At 39.1% G+C, this 18,958-nt stretch overlaps 1 protein-coding gene across 1 annotated transcript in view; it reads left to right on the forward strand.

The window, feature by feature from the left end:
• The window catches only part of pcdh11 (protocadherin 11), a gene marked incomplete at both ends in the record, with an annotated part of 117,901 nt that overhangs the window by 38,684 nt on the left and 60,259 nt on the right, over positions 1–18,958 (forward strand). Inside the window, one exon of the mRNA XM_080502502.1 lies at positions 5,293–5,352. Within this exon, the coding sequence (XP_080358628.1) occupies positions 5,293–5,352 (60 nt within the window). The remainder of the gene's footprint in view (positions 1–5,292; positions 5,353–18,958) is intronic.

Consider the following 18,958-nt stretch of genomic DNA (forward strand, 5'->3'; position numbering starts at 1 on the left):
TGTCAATGTACATGTAATTGCATCCAATTTAATCCAACCGAGACCTCTGTCTTTACAGCCTAAAATGGAAACATTACAAGACTCAATTTTGATATTAGATGTTAATGGGCTTCGGGCTGATGAATTATTGATTCAGAATCCATTGCTTAATCACTATTCCAACAACCGATCATTTCCATATTTTCCCTCATCACAAACTGAGATTGCAGCCATCAAATAACACTCCTTACTGTTGGACTGTGTGTTCTGAAGCTTGAAATTCAGTGACAGTAGAAGCAGGATTTGTAAATGTGTCATTTTACCCTTTAAACATCAACATTGTATATTTTCCTTGACACGCAAAGCTCTGTCTAGTCACTAAATGTGGTACGAGCGTCACATATTCACTACTTAAAAGCAGCTTTGCCATTCAATTTGAAATCAGCTTGTGGACTTCTGGTCTTGTGTCCTTTTCCTGCAGGTATCATAGTTGTGAAGTGGAAATCTCTTAATGCACAGTCACAACAGCAGAGGTCTATAGGCAATAAAAACAATATTAAGCTTCCACAACATATTTCAGATTATCACAAACCCACATAGAATGAAATCCTGCTCTAGTTAATCCACAGCAATATTGCATTTGTAACAACAATCTGGTAGCAGAAACACAGCTCACAATCACAAGGACAGAAATAAAATAGACATCCGCTGACTGAGGAATGGCAGTGGGGTGGTTGGTTGCTGGTTTAATGCTAAAGCTGCAAGGAATTACAGTCTACCTGAGGAGAATACAATGCACTCTGAGTTTTGCATGAGGCCTATTCAGACATGAAATAATGAATGTAATTAAATTCAGTCAGCCCTGCAGTCAGAATCTGATTCAAAAATGAAAAATAATCCAACACATTTAACCATCACCACATTTTTCTGTGGCATCTACTTGGAAAACCAACGTATTTCCTTGTATTTGGTAGGTTCTGGATTTGGTGAGAGATTTGTTTTAAACACAGCAGATTTGCAGGTTGTAATTACATAGTTTTTTTTTCCAGGCTTGTTGGCACCTTGGTCAAAGGCAAGCTCCTGTGCGCTTTCAGAACTCCCCTTCATGCAAATATGGCCCCCTTTCTGTGCCAAGGCAATCATGACATTGCACTGGTGCAATGCTCGGTCTGCAAATAAGCCATGTCAGATGCACATGCACAAGACACTGGATGTAACCCTCTTGAATTGCCTCTCTCAGCAAACTCCAAAGCCTTACCATTTGGCATCTCTAGAATTTGGTTTGAGGTTGCAGAGCATTTTACTTTTGTTGTCAAATTGCTTTGCAAATGAGGCCCACCCTGGCACGGTTTCAAAGAGCTTGTGCTATATGTGCAGCTTCCTTCAGGCTCTAGTTCCTGAACCTTCATCATTCTGTATGCATATGCACAGTACCACACTAAGCTCACAGACTGGATAAACATGCCAGGCTGGGAGGAAGATGGAAGGCAGCATGCTTATGTCTTGTCATCCTGTCTGTATGTTGATTCTGTGTTCCTCAGCTTGATTGACACTGCCTATCTAATAACATGGCAGGTAGACAGTACGAGAGCCTTGTACGTTTCTACCCATTAAAATGATATTCAATCATTTTCTGATGGGCTTTTTTTGCCTGAAACCACGCCTCATAATGATTCAAGGTTCGAGTGCCATTCACATTGAAATGTTGTGTTCCTTGAAGCCACATCAAAATAATTGTTTTGATATGTTCCGTTTCTGCCTTGGCAATGACATTAATAGGAGGAGATTGTACAATGAGGATGAAGCACATTTTTTGAGGTATGCTGACTAAAATTGAGCCACGGATCCCCTGGCTCACAATTATACGTTTCAGCCTGGGCATCACGGAAGAGGCAATGCTTTGCGATACAAGTGTTGCACATATTGCGTGTCCCTTTGATTGCGTGTCCAAGTCAGCCACTAAATAATAATAATGCAGGAATTGAAACATTGCAAAATTGCCCCAGGCTGAGAAATTGCTAATGAACAGCAGTGGGGTGCAGTTTGGGTTGCAGTGGGAGATAAAGGCATATGAAACCTCACTTCCTGTTTCAAAGGCAAATAATCTTTCCGAGGCTTTCTTTATACTCCAAACATCTGTGTCATTGCCTCAAAACCAGGAAGACCTTAAATGTTCAGTGGGCCCCGTGAAAAACAAGCAACGGCTTGTAATTTAGAACAACATAAAAACTCATATCCATGTGAATAATAGTGTTGAGGGAAATGAAAGCACTAACCCATCTTCAGCTGGTGGAGCACTTAGTTATGTAGAATGATAAGCCATGGAAGTGTGATCTCCTCCATCAAAATATTACAAATAAATATGTCTTAAGCCTGTTATATTCCCCTCTTTCATTGCCTGTCAAGAACTGTTCTAACAGTGCAGAAAACCAGCAAGCCAGGGGAAATCCACGGAGAGGGATCGAGACAGAAGGCAAGAAAAGAGAATATATTTGGTGCTATGTGCAGCAGATCAAAAACATGGCAGTCACATGATCAAAGGCATTTGATAATCCTTGAACTACATTGCTCCTTTAATCCTAGTGAGGGAACTATATTTTATTGGGGGGTGGAGGTGGTGGGTGGTGGTGGTGGTGGTGGTGGTTGTAAGTGGGTTGTGGGAACAATGTCAGGGTGGCACACGGAGCTGGAAAAGCAGCAACTAAATGTTAGAAATACAGTTCGCTAAATGTAGCACAGTTCGTTTGAGGGAGGCTGGGAGGAGGACAGTAAAAAGCCTCCTTGTGAGTGCAGAAAATGGAGGTCTGATCTAATGGGACTGGAAACACAAATGTGCCACAAGTCCCTGTCCACTCACAACTCAATAGTGCCCTTGTGTTTTTCTGAGTTTGCTTTGTAGACTGTGAATAGACTTGCTTTCGACTCCATCTGGCACATAAAAACACAGGACAAGTTTGTCTAAAGCAATTTGGCTGGTTATATATGCACATATATGTGTGTTATAATACCAGGTTTTGAGACATGTGATTTATGCTAAACGAAAAAAGAACAAAGAAATACAAAGGCAATGCAGTAAATGATTTTTTTTTTTTTTTTTTTTTACTAAATCAGCATGTCTCCGAGAAATCAGATAAAGAAACATCATGTTTCAGTTATCTTTCCATTTCCTCAGAAAATAATTTTTGTTGCATATCATAGCATTGTGCTCCCTGGGTCTCATCAGATTACAACAACCACCCTGAGCACTCCGAAAAGACAAAAACATCAATATGCGGTGTAATCCAAAGCCTTCTGTTGCAAGCCTTGTCAATAGCACTTCTTTATCAGATGTAAAATGTCCCATGCTAAAGGTGAGTCGTATCACGACTGCTGGTCTTCTTCCACTGATTGAATTCCCACCCAGTTCTGTCTTCTGCAAAAATGTGGAGCTAAGCTGCAAGCTGTCACAAAAGCTGCGTGGTTTCCTCTCTGATGAAGCACTAATGATTAATAATTACCTGTTGCTTGTGTGCATTACGCTGTGACAAAAGGCCACAGCCTAAATGGAAAGTGATGTTTTCCTCTCGTATAAGAAGAAGAAGAGATTATGTTGAGATAAAAAGAAAAACAAAATGCAATGATTATTGCTTGATGTGTTTGTGTTAGTGTGTGGGTTTGTGCATACTAACAAGAAGAAAAGAAAAGAAGAACATTTAATCTCTGGTATGATGAGGATCAAGCTTGAAAAAGCTATTTTATACACATAACAGCAAGCATAGTTGTGAGAATGGCTTTTCTAAACAGATTTAAGACACATCTAAACATCAGAATTCTGGTAATTATTTTAGTTTTATTTGGTGTTGTGCTTTGATTTCACATGTTATCTGTTTTTCACTATCTCAGTGGTGTGAAGGTTTCAGACTGCGCTTGAAATGCATCTTTTCATTTTTTTTGTTGTTCTACTTGGGTATGCCTATAATGATTGCCTCATGTAGAGTCATTTGTGCATTGTAATGAATGCTTCAGATAACAATGGAATTTATTCACTAAGTAATAATTCAGCGAACTATATTATTTTTTTAAATAACAATATCAATAATATCTGATAAAGTGCAGGATTCACGGTTGCGATGGCAGTGTTTTGAATCAAGGTCATTTGGATTTCATCTGCACTGGAAAAACCAGAGAAGCAGCTTCCATTTCCCGCTCCTATCCCCAAAGAAAATAATTCATGTTTATTTGTCACATCAATTAAGATATCATGGTTGTATTGCCTACTCAATCTGTAGGGAAAATTTTGTCTGCTAATTCCATCGTCTCGGCTAGACCCATTTATTCATTTATATTTCATGACTTGGTGTTTATGCTACAGTGAAAGCCTCTCTCTCTCTCTCTCTCTCTTGCTCTCTTCTCTCTCTCTCTGTCTATCTGCCTCCTTGGCCAGAGAGGTGTCCTCCTTCTGCGTAGAAATGAAATATAGATGTTAGGAGTCTGGAGAGCTGAGAGTCTCATCTGTCCTGGTGATACCATAAGGCAGCCATTAATAGTGTCACGAAGCATCAGACATACCACAGGCACATAATTGGATATGAGGACATAACTGAAAGCACCTGCTTGAAAATCAACAGGGCCTTCCCAGGAGGCTGGCCCTTGGTACATTCCCAAAGAAGTTTGCAGAGCCCATCCACCTCCCTGCTGGGTTTGCCTCAGCCATTGCTCTTTTCATTTCTCACTGAGGTCAGCTCAAGATGGCTTTGTGTTTTCGTTTTTTTATTTTATTTTATGATGGCATTGTGAGTATGCAAATACTTTGGATCTTTGCATAATCACAAGCAGCGGGACCATCTGCTGTTGGCTTGTTGACTTACCTTGTGTCTGCTTTTAATGGTGTTTTCTTGTATCTGAGTGATGTATTGGTGTATTAACAACGTGATAATCATTTAACCTCAAAAAACACAACCAGGCGTGTATGCAAAAGTCAGAGCATATGTTCAGTGAAATCTTCTGACAAAGAAGGATTTATCATCTTTGTGGAGAGATAGAAAGAAGGGAAAACTGGAAAACAAAACGCATCACTATTCCCACACACACGATGCACGATAAGATGATGCTGTCAAGATAAAGATTTAAAATATTACCGTCAGCAAAAGCTGTGGTCTTGGATTAGCGGGTGGCAAAGGGTGGGAGTTGTGAGTCACTTAACCCCGCTAAAATATATTGAAAAAAAATGCTAATAGCAAAGACCAGAAATAAGCTGTAACTTCTGTCACTGAAGATTTGTTGTGAGATGCCCTCTACAGAAAACATGTCCCCGATAATGTGTTTTTCTTGTAGAACCTGAGCCAGACGCCGGAGAAGTCTTTTAACTCACCGCCCCCCATTTGTCCTCATAAGGTAAGCTCCAGCTCGCTCTCAGGCAAAGGATAAACAACATTATGTGAAATAATTGCTGAGACTTTTCCAAATGTAATGGATTTATCAGTTTGGGTTTATGTGTCTATTTGCATTTTTCAGTTGTTGTGCATAAGTTCTATATCACATTCAGATCCCTCTCCGTTTTCATGTACCTGATGCACAGTTCATCCCATCATTGCAGCGGTATTTGCCAAAGGATGTTCCAATTAATTAATTCGTTAGGGATTGTAAAGTAAAATGTTTTCATTTCAAATACAACAGTTCCACGTCTTTTCTACTCTTCATCTATGCACTCTGTTAATCATTGGAGATTTATCTGACATGAGGCGAGAAGGGCAGATTTATTCACTGCTAATTAGTCCTGTACATGCACAGTCAAAGTCTTCACTTCACTCGGATGGTCTCAAGTCATCTGCACACTGACTGAAGTAACTCTCCCCTTTCAACCCCTACGCTGGTGCATTCCTCTTGCAAATGTGATAATGTGCTATGTAGTGAAATTCACACAATTTCAGTTCACTTAGCACCAAACGTGTCAAAAATGCCTCTGTCCTTTTCTGGATGAATGGTCGGTATGGTGGAGAGTGGCTTATTGCAAAAGTGGACCTTGGTAAAAAGGAGCCCAATGGATGCAAGCTGTCTGACAGCCTGTCATCAACTGTTCAAAGCCTAACACCACTCCACATCCCTAATGCACAGCGAGCTGTCCAAAATGACTTCAGTGGCATTGAAATTTGCAGCCAGTGGTAGGACAGTAAATAATAACAAAATGTGATATCCCTTCCGTTAGCTTGTCAATAGTAAAATTACAAGGCCGACAATCGGCCTGAGTTTCCATTTCTTCCAGGACATAAACACTGATTTTTCTTCAATTCCCACTTGAGCTTTTTAGATGTATATTGTCTTTGATTAAAAAGTACAGTTTATGACAGTTTCCAGTAATGGAAACTGGGCTGCTGCAGTTTATTTAAGACAAGAGCCGTTTTCTTTCCATAGGTCTGTTTCTATATATTTCTCTGCGTGGCCTGTTACAACTACCTGTCATATTTCTGTCTCATTAGTTTTTTTCTCCGACTTCCTCTCAGATTTTTACTCAGCTGATCAGGGCTGATGTAATGGGGGAACACCGTGGGTTTGCGGATAGTGTTATTCACGTTGTAACTGTTAGCAGCGGAACATAATCTCCCTCTAGTCAGCTCACATTAGTCTCCATGATCCACACCAGCCCAATATGTGCAGCGAATGCAATGGACCAGCTGGGGTAATTTAGTATGTCAGTCAGCTCAGGAGGCTGGTAAAATGAGCAAATGGCGGGATATGATTTATATGTAAAGAATATTCTGATTATAATGGCTCTCAGAATAGAATATCCTCTGTCTTTTTTAAAGTTCGCCTCATCTGCATTGTGTGCATCCCCCAGATAGATAGTGAAATGAACAGAGGGCTTTTAAACTGACTACTCTGTGATTATATTAAGAGTGTGAGAGTGAGAGAGCGAGGAACGAGAGGGGAGGGAGGAGATCGGGTGCCCGAGCACTAAGTATATATAATTGCTTCTTGACACATTGGCCAAATTCTGCAGTGCCAGGATCTGAGCGAAGATGATTAACGGCTGTCCAAGTGGGTGGGAACTGCAGGTCGTTCAGGGCCTTTGGTTTCCATAGTGATCCTGGTCTAAAGGCCATATATTGCATAGTGATTGTCCCAGAGGTCCACACATTGTTAAACTACAATTATAACTCACATCAAGAGCATTGTATGTCCACTGCAAACTCTCATATTCATTTGCCAAAAAATCTTGGAGCTTTTTCCTTTCCTTCAATTCCTTTTTATACCTTTTATTTTTTCCTAAATGATCTTTTCGAGCTGGCACGAAGATAAAGAGTGAAAATCTTGCATTATGTGAATAATTGATGAGTGGGCTCACCTCAGAGCATCATTACGGTACGGCATTTGGGGTAAGAGGTGAGGGTAAGATCATATTTCTGACATTAGGCTTCAGGCGGTAGAAAATTGTGTCAGTTTTTCACGAGGTTTTTCATCTGAAACCACAGTGTGAATAACAGTGTCTCATTACGGCACAACAGGAAAAAAATAAAATGTGAACAGGGGTGCAGACAGCCACGTTTCACTACAAAAACTGTTGAAATACATTTGTAACAGCTGGTAAACAGAGGGGTACTTTTGGCAAAACGTATAGTTTTGCCTATGTTTTTCTTGTCACGTAATAAGGCAACATTCTGGCTTTTGTGTTTGTTTCATTTTGTGCGTAAGAATGAGTGCACATGTATGTGTCAGTGCGAACAGTACAATCTAAATAGGTGACAGATGGAGAGGGCAAGAGATGGGGGTGGGGATCAAGCACCTCTGACACTACGGGGCCTGTACTGCACCTTGTTCCTGCCAGCTCTGAAATTACTATGGTAAACTAAAGCTGTGCAACTCCGGCATACCATTTCACAGTTTTATTTTCCACACATTTTACAGGTTTATATTCCACAGAAGACTATCCCTCTCACGACGTGTCAAATAACATTGTAGAAGTTGAATGATGAACATGCTCGGCAAATTTCTGCTTCTGAAAGCACTTCTGTGAAGTTTGACTTGAGTACAGAACACTTTTTCATTGATGAAATATATGAAAGAACAGTGGAATCTTACACTGAGATAGAAGTTTGCAATTAGCTGAGTGAACACTATTTTACATGAGGACAACCTAAGGTGGCAGCAAAAATGCCAATAAAACATACAAAATACATTTATAATAAATGCAATATTTCTACTAGAGTTATATTTCATTGTTGTTGATACAGAGGACCCAAAATCATGACTAGCTTTCCAAACCAAAAAGCCCATTTTAATATTAAACAGTGGAAAAACAAATGGCTTCTCACTAAAATGAGGAATACAAACCAAAGGCCAAATTAATTACCTGACCAAAAACAAACCGCTATGGTTGCAAAGATTAACTATACACCAGAGCAGCCTGGGGAAGGCATATATACAATATGTGACATGAGATGGTGAGCGAGGACCAAAAACCAACTGACCTGAACACAGACAGGACAAAACTAAAGCAATACTGACAGGGAATGCATGGAAACATGAAAGAATATGAAAAATAAAAATACCAACACCATGACAATCCCTGCAAATAAATCTTCCTGAATCTAACACGTCAGACCTTTGAGGGATCCTGTGTGCTGCACCAATTTCAAGCCAAGGAAAGGCCACTAAATAAGCACATCTTGATGGTGATTCATTCTGTATAATAAAATGAAATCCCCCTGGCGTCCAAACATAAGGCGAGTCATGCAGCAATTAGGCTTCGTTATAGCCATGAAGCAGACTATGGGTGGCCACTGAGGCATCTTCCTGGACATGCAGGTCCACACTGACGTCTTTGCACAGACCAACACATTCACTCACTCCACCCCTTCCTCACACACACACACACACACACTCGTAGACACGCGCAATTCATTTGAGGTAAATGTGATCTCAGACGACAAGCAGCAACAACCCACGGCTCCATCAGGGTGCCTGGGGTTGCATTGGTGGCCGTCGTCACACAAATAATGCTTTGTGACTGAGAAAAGACAATCCAAAAGGTCATTTGTGACCTCTGGGACCAGAACTGTGCAGCATCTGTCACTAGCAAGCACCACATGTCTGTGTCAAATGGCAAAAGGTATGCAGTGCAGCGAGCCTGCCATGTAATAAGGGCAGTAGGGCTGTATCGCCATTGTCACAGCTGCATTAACAGGGCTCGGCAGTATCCTGGCTTATCCAGGAACACGCAACACAGCTTTCTGTATACATGAATGGATGGGTAACCTCAAACTGGTCACAGTGCAGCAGCATTATGCAGACACTTTAAATATTTACACTTTCTTAAAGTCACACATGGATGTCATATAAATTGAATAAATATGATACAATACACATCTTGGTTCAGGCTGTCTGGTAATCCTCATGAAAGAAAAAGAATATGATATGAACAAAGTGCTAAAATCTACTTTTTTGTACTTATAAATCTCCATTTCTTCAGTGATATTGCAAGACTTTTGATTCTTGCTTTCAGATGGGTAAAAGATGTTTGCATTAGTAAAGTTGTAGAATGATAATCAATTTTTATTACGCAGTCTTTATATTTGTTTACAAGGTTTAGGTGTTCTTTCTGGGAAGAGACACGAGTGTATATATATATATATATATATATATATATATATATAATAAAAAAGAAAAATCCTCTCCATGTTTGATGTTGTCTCTCTCGTCACACAATTCTCACAACAGGAGCTAAAGGTATCAAAAAGTCTCAGGAAATTAAAAAAAAAAAAAAAGGAATATATAATCCATGCTTCCCGCTCAGCTTACTCGCAGTGCTCATATATCTGCTTCATACCACACCTTGTGAAACAAATCAATAATATTTCATTTCTCACCAAATTCATCTTTCCAATGGTTACATCTAATCATCATAGACACATTGGCACGTTAGGATATTCTGACAACTGCATTGGATGAGGGGAAAAAAGGAAAACAATGAGGTGACATGGGCAGTTCCATAAAATAACATACCATTCATATTGTGTGAAGAAACTGCATATCTCATAAATTCAATTCTGAATTCTCTCAAAGTGCAAATAAAGCAGAGTTCAGCAGTGCATTTCCCACTTCTCCTGGTCTGTGCTCTCTCTTTCTCTCTTGCTGGCTGTCCTTTCCTCTAACTTGCCACCACATAACTCCCCCCACATCCAACTAAACCAATCAGGGATTTGAGGGCCTCACTTCCAATCAATTACCACCCAAATCAGTGCAGAGGCCTTTGATATAGAATCATTTGTCAAATCAGTACAGATGGCTGGGGGCAGGTACCCCTGTGCCACAGGCCATATCCATGTGGAAATCTCTACTCAGGGTGGGCTCTCCTGATGCTCCCCAACCTATTAATGGGAAGTCATTGTGTGCTCCAGGATTTCAGTCCAGCTGCCTGGTCCCCGAGATTGCTAATGTATAAGCATCTTAGCCTGACCAGAGGATTATACCAAACCCCAGAGTCTACCATGATTCTGGCCATTTTTAAGGCATTCAAAAAGTGGCTTCATAGAGCCAAGTACAGGTGTAATACGGTTTTCAGAAGTACCACACAAAAATATGTCATCAAAAATTGTAAAACAAATATTCATTTTCAAAACCCATTTAACTATGCAGGTATGGAGTTCTAACTTAAGTTGAGGAGTTCCTCTCCACAGCTGAACCTCTAACAATTCTCCCAGAGGAATAGTATAAGTAATTTTCTTCCAATTCTGATTAATGAAATGCCTCTGCAGTAATCTGAATAAGCACACATCAATTATAATAAATTTCCAATCTCAGGGAAGCGAACATATTAAATATAAAACCGGGTGTAGATAGGAGAATGACAGATGTAAAACAAATGAGATGAAATGCAAACAGTGTCAACTTGCACCATCCACCACCAACGCAATGAAGCAAATTGTAAGTCCAAAGGGAGATCTTGAACTTTTTGGGTCAATATTTAAATAACTTTCTTCGTAATTTTTGAACTTCTCTATTTGTTTGACCAATAAATTCTGAAATAACATATTCCACCCATCCATCTTCCTTCTGGTGTTGTTTTATCAAATTGAGGGTCTCGCGTTGCTGCAGCTCATCCAAGCCGACTGCAGAAACACACTGGGCAGGTCAGTAGTTCATATAAAGTAAGCACAGACAGACAATCACACACAGTCACGTTCAAACCCACAGAAAATTTAGAAGCCCCAATTAACCTCAAATGTGTTTTGACTGTGTGAGAACACACGCACAGGGAGAACATACAAACTACTGACATAAAGCTCTCCAATGTCAATATTATTGGAAAGCACTGACCACTACACAATTGTTCATCCCTATTATACACTTTTTTTCACATTTAGATCACTGACCTTAAACACAATAAAAACGGTAATGGGGAAGAGACAGAACAATCCCCGGACCTTCACAACAAAACACACTCGCGTTCACACCTTACTTAGCAATGCATTAAACAAGCATCTATTTGGCTTGTGAAAAAGAGCCATAGGACCTGAAAAAAACACATGAACCAAAAAGGAACATCACGCTTTATTGAAATGTGAATCTTCTTGTTTTGAGGAAACTGCAGAGCAGGCAGAAGTAATCGCATTGTTTTATTTAACCCTTTACAGGATTGTCATTGTGTGGTGTCGAAGGCAATTTGAGGGCTCCCTTTTTGTAACATTTTAAAGTTGGCATGAATTAACAAGGGTGATACCTTTTACAAATAAATCTGTATTTTAGAAATTACACAATATGTCACATTTTATAGTTCTGCAAAATCTTGAAATGGCATAAAATAGTCACTGAATGTCCGGAATTTCCCAAGTGTCCCATATTAAACACTACATAGTAGAATCTGGGGGGAAAAAGACGTGTTTTAAAAGTTTTAGTATTTTGGCACTAACAAGGCTGCGTGTTCTAAAAAAAGAAAAACTAAAAAAAACACTATCAGATTTTGGAAGGACATATTTGTAATGGGAAAAAAAAGTCTTGCTTTTCTGACATAATTTATGAAACTCCATTACAATGTCTTTTTCGTTACCTTCAGCGACTTTCACTGTAGCTCTGAACCATCATTATAGAGGTTATAGAAGGAATTAAAAAAAAAAAAAAAACAGCAGGAAAAAACATATATGAAAATGCAGTCGTTGAAAGTAAAACCTAAGCTGCAAAATATGTATTTAGAAATAATGAATTTTCACAAGTATGTCTACTGTCAATAAAAGTTATCCAATATGGAAACCTGAGTAGCAGAATAGCTATAGAATGTGTTCTTTCAAAGTTAAAACAGGTCCTGAAGCCAAACCTCATCGCAACAGAAGTCAGTGTGCCATTAATTAGTGAGATTTATTTATTCTTAACATCATTTTATGTCCACCTTTATATTTCACGGCAGATTTAATACCCCTGGGCATGGATCATACTATTTCTGATGAGGCTTTGTTGCTACCCTTCTATATTACAATTGGCCATATAGCCACTCCAATTAAGGTGATTGCAATAGTTGACACAAATTTAACAAAACTCTACATTTGTGGAGGGTGCAATTTAAAAGAAAAGTTCTACAATATTTATTTTTTTCTGCACTGAATACATTAACATAACTAACTGGAAGTCATAGCACGTGCAAAGCCACTTGAAAGATCTTCACATCATGACAGATGGTATTATAGTCAGGAATGTGCTCTCATCTGCTGACAAAAAAAGAAAAAAGAGCATGCAAAACAGTTTCCAACGTTTAAATGCAAGTGAGGGGGACTATTTTGCACTCCAGTCAGGATTAATGCAGTGCAGGAGGGGGAAAAAATGGCCTCATTTACAGATGCTGCAATAATCACTTTTACAACATGATTGAAGAACTACAACTATCCTTGCAGCTTCTTATGTAATATGCAGTACTATGTAATTAAACAGCTTCATTTTAGCATCACTAAGAGACAGTCTTGGAGTCACCTCAAACCCTTGTTTTTGGATTTTGATTTCCCATTCCAGAGAATAGCCACACATGTGCAGGGAGAACATGAAAACGTCACACAACCAGGCATAGCCAAGCTATGGAGTAAAAGGCCATGGGGGAAAAAAAAAATATTGTACTTGAAAATACCTGAACAATTCCTGTATGTCTCTAATTACTCAGATAATTATTAGTTCTCACAAGCAGTTTGATGCTATTTTGAGAGTACTGCTTTTCCTCTTGGACATTGTCCATCCAGACTCACTCTCTGGTGTTCTTTCCGCCATCTGAGCTCCACTTAAACAGCAGTTCCCATGAATAATCTTTCCACATAGTCAGAACCACTTACTCATTAATGCATCTGTGCATGGCTAGAAATTGTTGTGTGGCTTCATTGTTTTAATAACAGCCATTGCACCTCCCGTTATTGGTATTATATATGCCTCCCACTTCCTATTCTTCCCATTTATATGAAGCGTGTCAATCTCATTTTTTCCCCCTGCTGTTCTGGACTGTGTCACATTTCAAACACTGAGAACGCTGCTTTACTCGCACGTCTTAAGCGTACTCCGAAATATGAATGATATTTGTTGCAGCAATCTGAAGAAATCAGACATTTGCAGGGATGGTCACAGATGTAATCAGTGGTGCATTTGGATGTAATGTCTAACGTCTCTTATCACCAACCTATTTTGCTTTATTCCACAATTAGTCCAAGATGATGCAATGTTTAATCATTTAACATTTTAGTGATACTGCACAAGGGTGTGCCAAGTTTATTGGTGTTTTCTAACAGCAAATCTAAAGCAACAACCTGGCCAAAATGTTGTCACGTAATTGTTTGCCATTAGATGAAAACTGTGTAGTTAGATTTTCATGTTTAATGACTTAAACAAAGCCTTTGAGGCTTCATTAGTTTCCACAATGGTGCAAACTAGATTGTCTGGGTAATAGATCGCAAAAGTTAAAGCAAACAGAACTTGTGTCCTCAGGTAATCGGGTTTGTCAACGCTGGAAAAAAAATAAATACCTAAAATAAAAAAAAAAAAAGTATAAATAAATGTATAAGAAAAAATCCTTCAAACTTTAATATGTTTAATTTATAGATTAGGCATTAATCAAAAATGGCTGAAAATCCACAGTTATGGTCCAAGTAAAAAAAGAAAAGAAAAGAAAAAAAAGGTTGTTTTAATGATTTTATTCATGAGCAAAGTATTATTCAAAGCCTTCATGATTCAGTGATGTATCTTGGTCTCTTATTTTTTTTCACCCTACCATTATAAATCAGTGCAGTGTGATGACATGGATGCCAGCCCACAGTTCTTTGTGCAGGACAAGACAAGTTGTCTGTAGTGTTTGCTGTACTCATATCTTTTCGGAATATGTCCGCAGATCAACACGGCATGACACAAAGAATGGAGATTGCGGAAATTAGAAATTAAAAATGAGTGCTTAGGAGCCCATGATCGTAGTGCTAAATGATCTCAGTGACCATTTTGAGTTCGGCAGACACATTATACTCGACACATAATACTCAGCAGTTAATATAATCATCAGCAAGCTGCATTCACAGAGAGCATAGTGGGTACATTGTCTATTCTTCAGTTTCACAATTTATAGTCATCATACAAGCAACACTGATTGTAGGTGTTATCAAGCTGCATTTGTAATTCAAGTTAAAATGTCGGGCACTTTTCTTGGATGCCATTTCCTTATTGTTCTATGGAGTGAAAAGGTTATCTCGATTTGCACATAATGAGCACAAACCCACAAATCAATTGAAATAACACATGACCAGTAACGTGCTGTGGTATTAACTAATGAAACTGTGCTTTTCCATTCATTCCAACTGCAACCAGCAAAGACTTCTATTCTGGCACAACAACCAGGACGACATGACACACATGACCCTCTTCACTCCTGGTTTCCAACTTCCAAATATCAAACTAAACTAAACTATATCAACTAACTAACTACACAAACTAAGTAACAGAGCAGGTGTGGCCTTCATAGTAGGCCACACCTGGCCTATGGCCAGGCTGTTTTAATGCTTGACGCACGGGCGTGACGTGCGGAACTTAGATGTGCAGACTCAGCATGAGAGAATGTGTGTACCATTTATACTTCCGCTCCAAAAACTGCAGGGGGCAGTGCATCGCAGACACACTTCCACTGCAGTATTCCATTTGAGCAGAAGAAGTAGCATTCTTCTCTGTGACACCAGCAGGGAATCCGGCAGTGGACAGCAGAGCCGAGCATTCAACTATCGTTTCGAATTAAATTTTCCCTCTGTTGCAGTCTGACACTGAAGCAAATAGACATCTATGAGTCAAATCTAGTGTTTCCAGTGTGGATGTGCAGCTTTATGGCTTTTGTGTCTTTAAAACCAAATCTTCAGTCCTCCTCCTCCTAAGTTCCGCCTTATTTTCCGCACGTCTCTGTCCGTGTAGTCAGAACAATTTGTAGGCTCACGGAGCAGTACCGTCTGCGTGAACGGGGCTGCACGGAGTCACGCAATCACGCAATTTGGCCGCACAAAGTCGTGCGGAGCTCACTGACGGGTCAAGCATAAACCAGCCTTAAGACAGCGCAGGAGTGAGTGACTTGTGCAGCCTCTCTGCATACCAGGAAATAGCAGTGTTGAGTCATTTGAGCTATGAAAAGCACAAAACATTTTCAAACCTATAGGTACTGTAAACTACCGGAAATTGAAAAAATTAATTAGAATTAATTATATTATAATTAAAACAAATTATCAAAAAGTATATTTCATTCATTTCAATTCGGCCTTGGGTAGGCACTGCCTACCCTGACTGCACGTCACTGCACATTACAGATGTTAAAATTGAGAAAGTGCCAGTTTTACCATCCTGTATTATCTTTTAATAACAGTCTGTGAACTTCAGAGAGGTGAGGACACCAGCTGTTGAGTTTTGAGAGAGAAATGTTCCTTGACAGTCTCTGACCTTTGCTGGATTTTTTTTTTTTTTTTGCCTCACAAAGCTCAGAATGTTTTCTATGGGTTAAAGTTATAGGTATGGTATTCTTAACGCTGTGGTGATTGATGCAGTACGTAGTTCAGCATTGTCAGGCTAAAAAAAGCAAGACCTTTCCTGAAGAAAACTTTTCAGCATTGATTGTGCCTTTCCAGATATGTAAGCTACATCTCCGTTCACATTTTACAAAAATACTTTCTAATTTTGAATCATCTGACCACAGAACTTTCTTGCTTTTAGCCTCAAACCATTCCAAAGTTTGGCCAAGAGAAGACGACAGGATTTATTGTTCACATATGGTTTTTTAGTTGCACGATAGGGCTTTTGCATTTGCAGAACGCACTGTGTTCACCGACAGTGATTTCAGGAAGTGCAAGAGGAAAATCACGGTTGTTTTTAATGCAAACCAAGGTTTCGAAGATTAACAATGAACCGTTACCAGAGATGTCGCAAAAAAATTCAAAATCAGCTAACATTTTACATTAATTGATAATCTTGGTTTCAACATGTGATATGTTGTTAGTATTCTATTGGAAACAAATTGTGTTCGTGAGATTTGTAAATCACTGCATCCTGTTCCTATTTATATTGAACATCCAACTCTTTAGTTATTCCCTGGTACTCTGGACAAAGAGAAAAGTCATCCAATACAGTAGATAGAGGGCATTATAACTTGGAGGTGATTGGAAGTGTGCGAACTCTGTAGGCAAGAACAAGCTGCCTCGCTCAGGATGTGTTACTCACCCTCTGCCTCTGCATATTTCACACAGGCATAGTCTTTAGAGATGCAAGTCATACTGAGAGAACTTGACTCTGCATGCTAAAAAGGCATAAATACAGGAGGAAAAGCATAACCAGCAGATGACCTTATTACACTCAGTATGTACCATGCAGTAGCAATATTGCTTTTATTTGTCATTATTACCACCCGCTATTATTGTGAGTGGGTGGAATATCAATTTGACAAAGGGGTCCTCTGACTAAATGTTAAGGAGCACCCCCTGTCATCTGAGACACATCCCTACTGTTTTGAGTGGGCAGATATGGCGGTGTTTTACTACTTATGGATATTCAATGGAGGAGCACAGATCGAGTCTTGCTGTAATAAGGCATTTACCAATGCAGAGTAACACTGTGCGCTGCGAGAACATATGTTAATGCTCTTGGCTGTGGCCAGAGAAACAGTGAGAGGTGTGGAAAAAAAAGCGCATGGGACTGGCCTCCTGGAGCACACATTTGCCTTTTACAATGATATTAATATGGCCGGTGCTCAGTGGTGGAAGAGGATGAAAATCACCCTGGCAGCGGGGAGAAGTTTGTTTTGGTGATGGTGATGGACCCCGATTGAGTGAGCCAGACTAGGGAAGAGAGACAGCTCTGTGCTCGGCAGCTTTTGACTCGCTTCGGTGGCACCCTTCTAAGTGTCTGCTCCGCCAAACAAAAAACTGACATCAACATATTTGAGGAAGATATGCACGGAGCAATTGGGGATATGACTTTGAACCTTGTCTGTGCTTTATCAAGACTGTGCTGCCAGCTCCGTGAGAAGGATTGCCAGTGTTCCCTCTCAAGTATTGACAGTGTATGGAGAAGGAAGCACAAAAGAAAAAAAAAAATAGTGAACTTGATAAAGTATTTACAATGTCAAGGGATACTTGACTTCCCACAACTGCAAAAAAAAAAAAAAAAAAAAAATGTTTGGATAGGCAGTGGTGTTTTACAACTAAAAGTTATAATGGTGGTTCATTTTGGTTTAATGTTAATATGGATGAGCTTAAAAACAATAATGAACTTGGCATTGGTTGAAAACACTTGGCATGAGAAATAGATTAGTATTGAGCTTTATGAGTGTGAGAAAAAATAGGAGTTATTCCCTCTGTAATGTGTTTGATAGTGTTGATCTACATATGTTTAAGTGATATTTGGACTAATGTCTGGAGCTGAATGGTTTCCAGTTGAGTCATATGTTGCTTGTTAACCTTGTGTACTATTATGTAGTCTCGTCTTAAAGACTTCTTCTATTGAGGAAGTGGATGTGGATAGTTAATAACGCAGATGGTGAAAGCACTTTTATTACTCTCGATTAAAGCCGCTGGTTTTACTTTAAAATGTTGATATTTAATGGAGAAAATGTAATACAACTCGCCATGTATATATTCGTCAGTAATCGTTATTTGATACATTTCATTGTATTTTTCACTCACTGCTATATTACTGTGACATGTGGTGGTGTATTCTACTGTAATTCCAGTGCAGTGGTTGTTTTATACCCCAAAACATTTGCAATTCAGTATCCTTACCAAGGGTAACAGTCACTATTTTAACGAAAATAGACAAAGTAATACATGTGTGGCCATACAGGACCTTGTGATGGACAGCCTTTGTTTGTGAATTGATGGGTAGTTGCACTGGATATTACTGTAAAAATGCTGCAATTTCTCTTTTTCTAACACAGTTGTGTTCCTTAAAAAAAATGTTTATTGAGCTACCCGTTCTTTATCTTTTATTACTATTTGACTGGAAGAAGTAAACACATTGCCTCAGCTTTTATGACCTGCACTATTTCAAGCTGTTTTCTTGGTGGTAAAAGAAAATTATGACAAAGAATCACAAAGGACTAAAAAAAACTAATTTACAATATAAAAAAGAAAATACAAAAAAGAAAAACCTACTGACATTCACACTCTTTTTCACTTGACAGTAATGCTCAGCACTTGGAAAAGGCATTTATGAGGTGTGAAAAATACAATCAGGACTCTTGTATTGGAGTTTAAATGGCATCAATGATAGCTGGACCAGCATAACTAGTTTTTTAAGGTTATTGAGAACTAATATTGGGCTTATTTGTATCTGAGAAAAAAACCCAAAACGTTTAGGTTGTCATTGAAAAATGGTCACCATAATGTAATAGTAAAAGGACTATTTATATATTAAACTGGGAATTGACTAAACATTTGCTCTCAGTCGAAGGCAATGATAAATTCACAGGTTACTATTGTGATTTAGTCTGCAGGTAAGAGCAAGGTCTCTTTTACTCACAATAATACAG

The sequence above is a fragment of the Blennius ocellaris genome, assembly GCF_963422515.1.
Source record: "Blennius ocellaris genome assembly, chromosome: 9".
NCBI classification, from domain to species: Eukaryota; Metazoa; Chordata; class Actinopteri; order Blenniiformes; family Blenniidae; genus Blennius; species Blennius ocellaris.